The 7,467-nt window shown below is 41.6% G+C and overlaps 1 protein-coding gene across 1 annotated transcript; it reads left to right on the top strand.

The window, feature by feature from the left end:
* The first annotated feature begins 3,464 nt into the window (after window positions 1–3,464).
* On the top strand, window positions 3,465–6,744 carry LOC147886110 (protein involved in starch initiation 1-like). Its single transcript, XM_087395509.1, has 2 exons — window positions 3,465–3,764; window positions 3,869–6,744. Exons 1-2 carry the CDS (start codon window positions 3,711–3,713, stop codon window positions 6,122–6,124), a joined length of 2,310 nt encoding a protein of 769 aa, XP_087251635.1. The 5' UTR covers window positions 3,465–3,710; the 3' UTR covers window positions 6,125–6,744.
* Window positions 6,745–7,467: the final 723 nt, after the last annotated feature.

A 7,467-nucleotide genomic window follows, 5' to 3' on the forward strand; every position in this document is an offset into this window, starting at 1 on the left:
AACACGTGGCAGCTTGGAGGAGAAGAGCCTGCCACATGTCACATAGAAGGAACTCTTGGATGGAGGCTTCGAGAGGGGAGGAGGTGGAAAGGCAAGAGGCAAGCTTTTAGTGGGGAGGAGGTGGAAAGACAAGAGGGAGATAGAAGGTCAATGGAATAGAGGAGATGGAAATTCACCTTTGGGAGGAAGGAGGAGATGGAAGGTCAATGGAATGAGGTCTCTCTCTCTCTCTATATATATATGTGTGTGTGTGTGTGTGTGTGTGTCTGTGTTTTGAAGGCCGAGGGGGACACTTGCTATATGCATGTGTGTATATGCACATATATATACATTTGTGTATCACATATGTGCACACATGCTCAAGTGTATGTATGCTATGAGAGAGAAATGAATATATATATATAGAGAGAGAGAGAGAGAGAGCCCTCATCACAATGATGTCCAAAAGAACACAATGATACAAAAGAAATTATTAAAGCCTCCAAATCCATATACAAAAAGATCAACTAGATCCACATAGAGCTCCCCTAATAAGTTGAATTATGTTTGTTGAGTACGAGTTGCATCACCCGTCTATGACGGATTAGAGACTCGTTGTGCTACGTCTCAAGGTATGATTTTAAAATGTCAATAAATAAAATTTCAAGTTTCATTTAACCCAATTTACTAAACAAATGCACTTCAATTTATTAGGGGAGCTCTATGTAGATCTATTGTATCTTTTTGAATTTGTTGTCTTTGCTCTATACTCAACAAACATAACTCAACTTATTAGGGGAGCTCTATGTGGATCTATTGTATATGGCTTTCGAGGCTTCAAGAATTTCTGTTGTATCATTGCATTCTTTTGGACATCATTGTTGTGATGAGGACCCTCTCTCTCTCTCTCTCTCTCTCTCTCTCTCTCTCTCTCTCTCTCTCTCTCTCTCTCTCTTTCTATATATATATATATATATATATCTTCATTTCTCTCTCATAGCATACACACACGTGAGCATGTGTGCACATATGTGATACACAAATGTATATATATGTACATATATACACATATAGACACATGCATATAGCAAGTGCACCCCCCCTTCCCCAAAGGTGAACACACACACACACACACACACACATATATAGAGAGAGAGAACTCCTTTTTGGCACATGCATTGATCTTTCTTAAATATCTAATCAATTCACCTTGCATGCTTGGATTGGCTTTTGAAATGTTGGCTAAGTCTTAACCCATGGCTCTGAGACCTTTCATCTCCTCGTTTCATTCCATTGACCTTCCATCTCCTCCTTCCTCCCAAAGCTTCTCCTCTACTCCATTGGCCTTCTATCTCCTTCTTTCTCCCAAAGGTGCCTCTTGTCTTTCCACCTCCTTTTCACTCAAAGACCACCGCTTGTCTTTCTACCTCCTCCCTTCTCCAAGCCTCCATCCAAGAGCTCCTTCTTTGTGACACGTGGCATGCTCTTTTCCTCAAAGCTACCATGTGTCCTCATTTTTTTTTTCATAGCATCCATGGTTAATAGGTTAAAGATAGCGCAAAGACAATAAATTAGAGCTCCCCTTATAAATTGAATTGCATTTGTTGAGTAAAATGGGTTACATGAAACTTGAATTTTTGTTTATTGACATTTTAAGATCGTATCTTGAGACCCAAGGGAGCGAACCTCTAACTCGTCTCATAGACAGGTGATGCAACTTGTCAATATCAACAATAGAGCGTGAGTGAGTGAAAAATAAAATTTCAAAAATACCAATATATTTTTAATGGGAGATCTACACAATGGTATATTGCAACAAATACCACACTCCATAGTAGCTCTTCAAAACCGTGACTTACTGTAAACATGCACTTACAATTCAAACATTCTGGAACATCTTAATTGGATTATATTTGAATGTGAATGGCAAATAATGACAACATATCAAGATCAACAATAGAGCCACATATTATTATTGGACTAATCCCTTAATAATATGCACATGCATAAATAATTATTAGACTAGTCCACTAGAAGGGGATGGACTGGTTTTATAAGCTTGTTTAGACAATATTTTTGTCTTTTTTGTCTTCAAGTTTTAGTCCATTTGAAAATATACTAGACATACTTTGTGGATTCGTGGAAGTATGAAAAGTGACCATCCTAGGATAGCCTATTTACCGATCGACGTCCTCATGGGAGGAAAACGACCTCAGGAATAACCACAAGGAGCTTGCAGGTGGGCAACAATAGACTAAAAGCAACCTTTGTTTTGAGCAACAACTACAAGTGAAGCAAGAGTAGTCCCAAACAATAAAACATTAAATTGGACATCTATGGAGATGAAAAATGATCTCTATTACAACAACAAGAAGGCCAAACGAGCTTGTTTTGGCAGGCAAGCAGTAGTATGATAATTAGAACACCTAGAACAAAGGTCAATAAAGAGAGATGACTGCAGTAAAAGCTCCAATAGGAAAAAATAGGCCAACGCTACATAAGGAAGGGGGGGAGAACAATCAATTCATAAGTCTCTATGTCAATACATTCTTACCAGCTGGAAAAGCAAGAGTGCCCCTTAGAATGAACGACAAATCAATGAGAAATGAATTTGTGTTATTTGGAGGTTTTTCACTCATCCAAGTATTTTAGCAAGTGTAAAGAGAATACGTTACAAGCAAAGGATACTCTCCCATCATAATTTACTCAACCATGGAGTAATCCACTTGCTTGTTGGAAGGTTTATAGCCTTCCAAGAGAGTGGTTTTTTCATCTCTAGCAAGGGGGTAATGACAAAAGCTTGGTGGGAGGCTACCATGGCATTGGCTTGTCTTGACATTCCAATTTTTTGCTCAACTAGTCGAGAGGTGAAAACAAAAAAATAGAGTAGCCAAAGCTCCAAGAGATCAAATGTGCCATCTCTGAAGAGTTTTATATTCACACAAGGATTTCAGGACAATGGCACGACATAGAGCCCAATGGGAGCCTTCAGCAATGTACTTCGCAAACTATGGGTCCTTATAATATTGAAGGACTTCCCGTGCCCCCTCGCCACCCTCCTCATCCTATCTCAAGGTTTCGTGTAAATATAAGATCCTATCTCAAGGTCTCAGTTTTGGATTACAAGGTACTATTTGTGGCACAATAAGGATTTACTTTGAAGGGCTCATCCCATGAGGAAACTTGCATCCCATGAAGAGAAAAATGTACTTAAGAAAAACCACTTAAGAATAATACCTGTCTGTTAGGCTCACCTAAAGTCTTATTTTTTAGTTTTGAGTGTAACTGTATGAATATATCGCATGTAAAGCATCAAAAGACTTTAATAGCGCCCGTTTCACCCACAAGCAGCCAAGGTCACGGTGAGAAAAAACTGTTCATTGCTTGCTCAGCTAGACCGTAGCCGGACGACAATGAGTTGTCTCTCCCAGCTCAGCTTTCTCGCTGTGCCGGTGTGAACCCAGCCAAAGTGGAGTGCCACGCTAACGAACTAGTGGTGGCAGCCATGCCAGCACTGCTGCCTTTCTATCGCTGCCCTTGACTTTTCGAATCTTTCAAGCTCCGTGCTTCCGCACCTTCTCTACATTCCTCTACATTGCAGCAGAAACTGAGCCCCTTCTGATTCGAACCTGCCTTTTTGCTCAATCACTCTTCCTCATAAACTTGAAAGACGCTTCTTTTAGAATGGGCGTGGTTGCCGAGACCTCTTCCGGCTAATAGTCTTGAAGAAAATGGCGATTGGGATGGTGCGTGCACTTCAAACATTTCCCGATGTCTTTCCAAAGGTATGTGTATGCTCCTCCAATAATCTTACGCCGGTCCTTCTTTTTGCTTTTTCTCTGCATTTGAAATCTAAGACTGACATGGGATGCTTGTTCGGACCCCGCAGGAGACCCTTCGCATCAAAAACAATTATTCAAGACGTTCTGCGGTATTTTGCAGCTGGAAACTGAACCCATGCACTCAAACGTATGCAATTCTAGAGAATGAGAAGGCTCCCAACAACAAAAGTAGTGAGAGCGCCTGTTCAGACCCCGCCCGAGCTGCGCTTGAAAGGTTGTTTTTGCAAAGTCAAAAACTTGATCGAAATTCAGTTGTAGACAGTGATGTAAATCCAGGGCATGATCTAGAACTTACCTCATTAGAAGGCTATGTCCACGATGCAATTGAGGCCTTGCAACTTAAGGAGAAAGAACTTAGGGTTGCAGAGTCTGCAGTTAAGGCAGAAGAGGAGGATCTGAAACGGGCCAAATCTGCGCTCCTAGATCGGGAGAAGGAGATGGAGGCAGCCCGTGACTCCCATATCTGTATGAAAGAGGAGCTTAGATTGGCGAAGCAGGAATGCTCCGAACAAGCGTATGAGCTCAATAAATTGAAAGAGGCGCTCAGACTTCGAGAGAATGAAGTTGGCCTGCAGCAAGAATCACTAAGTCGTAAGCAGGACGAGTTAAATCTTTTGAAAAATGAAATGCTGCAGAAAGATGAGGCTCTAGCAGATGTAGGTAAGGAGCTGGAGGCCAGGGCTTCACGTTTGGCGCACGCCAGGGATTTTATTTCGAAGCAAGCCAGTCAGTTGGGCGAGTTAAGGAATGTTTTAGAGGAGCGTGAGAGGACATTGGCTCTAGCGGAAAGGGAAAAACACGTACTGCAAGAAAAGCTTGATGTAGCCGAAGCAGACCTAGAAAAGCGAGCTATTACCTGGCTGAGAGCCCAGGCCCAGTTGAAATCTTTGACCCAAGAGTTGTCGTGCAGCAAGTCAAAGGCCGATTTTACAGCGAGGGACCTTACGAATTGTAAGACCCTACTTGCTCGTGTACGAGGAGAGCTGGAATCGTCGCAGAAAGAGATTGAAAGCTTTCGTGACAGGATGCAGGTGCAAGAGATGCAGAACAGAAAGCAACGAGATGAGATTTTCCAGCGGAAGGTGGCCTTGAAGAATTTGGAGATAAAATTGGCTCAAACACAGAAAGAAGTTACGGAAGAGAGAAGCCAACTCAAGTCGATACAGGTATCATACAATGACCTTAAGCAAGAGTGGGAAAAAGGCCAGCAACAAGCTGAGGCGTTGAAGTTAGAGTTGCAAATGGGAAAACAAGATTTGCAGGAGTCTATATCTGAAAAGAATTCCGTAAGTCGAGAACTGCAACAAAAGGATTTTCTTCTTTCAGATACACAGCTCTTATTACAGTTAAAAGAGGCTGAGCTCATTGCTGCGAAGATGGAAATGCAACGAGTGAACTCTGATCATGCTGCCATTCAGTTCCTGCTTAAAGACAGAGTTGTCGAGTTAGAAAAAGCACGAAAGAATGTTAATTTGTTGCAAGAAGAGGTATCTAAATTAAGAGGTGATCTGCAAATTAAAGAGGCCCAGCTTGTAAAAGTGACGTCTCAGCTCAATGAAAAAGAAGAGCAACTTCAAACAATGAAGGTAACCCTGAAGCAAAACAGCATTAGACTATCAGAGGCTACTTCATTTGTCGAGCAGATTGCTGCACTCTCAAGAACATTGGTAGATGCAGATAGCCCAGGCAGAGCTGCAGTTCTCAATGAGGAGACTCAACTGATGCAAACTAACTACCAACTGTTTGCTTCAAACCGGTCAAATTTGGAAAAAGACCTCCAAATCCAGTATCTCAAGAAGAAGTTGGCAGAGGATGAAATGAATCTACAGGAAGTAGAGGCAGAGCTACAGTCAGTGAAAGGTTCTCTTAAGGGGAGAGAAGTGTTATGCTGTGCAGCTCAGAGAGACCTTGCTGCCAAAGATGAGGAAATTAGGACTCTCCTTCAAAATTGGAAAGTGAGGGAAGAGGAGCTAACAAGGTTAAGAGCCGAGATAATGGAAGAGGCAATGGGTCTCAAAACCCTTCATGTTCTTGCACAAACACGGGGAGCCAACAATCTAAGCCCAGCTGAGGTGGCTACAGAAAAACTTGAGTTCGAAGCTGCAAGGCTTAACGCAGAAGCAGCGATGTGTGCTCTCAGGAGCCTCGCTGAACTGGGCCATGTGCTTGTTAAAGATGGGAGAGTGGACGAAACTGGGAATAATAGTGAAGCTTCAACAGATGACATCAGTGCTTCTGAGAAGATGAAGCATAGTTCTACAGAGTATCAGAGTTCTCATGTCCTTTTTTCACAAGAAGGTTGAATGAGAGGAAGCTGTTGTTACATACAGGCTACAGAAGTTGGTGTCACAGGTTTTTAAAAGCAACCAGAAGCTTCAGGGAGGCAGTGTGTCAAGAATTTTACAGTAGCAATTGGTTTCCATTTGCGCTTGGCCACGAGTGGGTTTACATTTTCCACAATTTGAGCTACGCATCCAATGAGTATAGTCTTAGCTTTTGAAGAACTCTTCATATTGTACATTATACTGCTTCGGGCATAGATGTGAACTTTTTTCTTCCTTCTTCAGGGATGAAGTCAAGACAGTCAGTCTGCAATTGCACCTGTGTGCAATGTATAGCTCATCCCCTAACTTGGTGGATGGCTGGAAGCACTCTTCACGGGTCTCATAGTAGTTGTATTGAAAGCCTATGGGTACTCTTGTCAGGAGGCCATGTATAAGAGTGGTTGGTTGCCTCTTTTGCAGTACACTGGGGCAAAATGGTTGCATAGGATTCGAACAAGCTGTATGGGTGAGTTTTGCAAACCAGTATGCTATGAGCTTCGGTATAATGCAAGAAGATGGTTAGTATTGCTGACAACCTGGTGAGAAACATTTTAAGAATGTAGCGTTGTTATGATGGGGTTCAAGTACGTTTTATTTTACTGATTTTATAGTATTACTTTTTGGCAAATTCACAGTTTGACATAATATGTGGACTTAAATTCAAAATTTGATATAAGCGTTTGAAAGAGGAACCAAATTGAACTCAGAAGATAGCCTGCATGCACCTCTGATCTAGTTTTAATTGTTTTTTTTTAATTTATGGACATGCAAATTGTTTTGGTCCAAGTTGTGGCTTGATGATAATTCTTTCTATTTGTCTAGTGCTATATTGGTCGATCAAGTATATTTTATGCTTATTTAAGAGAGAGTGAAATGAGATGCACTCGTTGTCGCAACCAGGAGGAAGAGTGTGGTTCCCACCAGTACCTTTTGATGAGCGTTCTCCTTTAAGCTGTCTTTTGTCATCACGACTAGGTTTTCCCTTCACCTTTGGGAGCTGACAGAAACTCAGTACAATTAACTGTGTATGGATGAATGATGCTTATGTGTGTGGGGGTGTAGGTATTTGTATTTATGTAAGGGAATATGTTTATATTTGGTTTACACCCATTGTTGGCTGATGACGTTGGTGGGGATGTTGTAGCAGATAGACAGTACTACATGTGATGGAGTTCATGGTTTCAACCTTGTGGATGACCATCATGAGGATGAGATTGCATCATTTGTTTTGATTTTTGAGTTGTCTGGGCATGTTCCTAGGTTCATCTGATATATGTTTGTGATATTAGCAGACATGTTAATTTCCCCTTCTGATTGCAGCC

The sequence above is a fragment of the Dipteris shenzhenensis genome, chromosome 24 (genome assembly GCF_047967505.1).
Source record: "Dipteris shenzhenensis isolate YYH24624 ecotype China chromosome 24, Dip_SZ_1.0, whole genome shotgun sequence".
Taxonomy (NCBI): Eukaryota; Viridiplantae; Streptophyta; class Polypodiopsida; order Gleicheniales; family Dipteridaceae; genus Dipteris; species Dipteris shenzhenensis.

Coding starts and splice junctions, on each gene's coding strand:
- LOC147886110 (XM_087395509.1), top strand. CDS start 3,711: ATGGCGATTGGGATGGTGCGTGCACTTCAAACATTTCCCGATGTCTTT. Junction 3,765..3,868: donor TTCCCGATGTCTTTCCAAAG/GTATGTGTATGC, acceptor CGGACCCCGCAG/GAGACCCTTCGCATCAAAAA.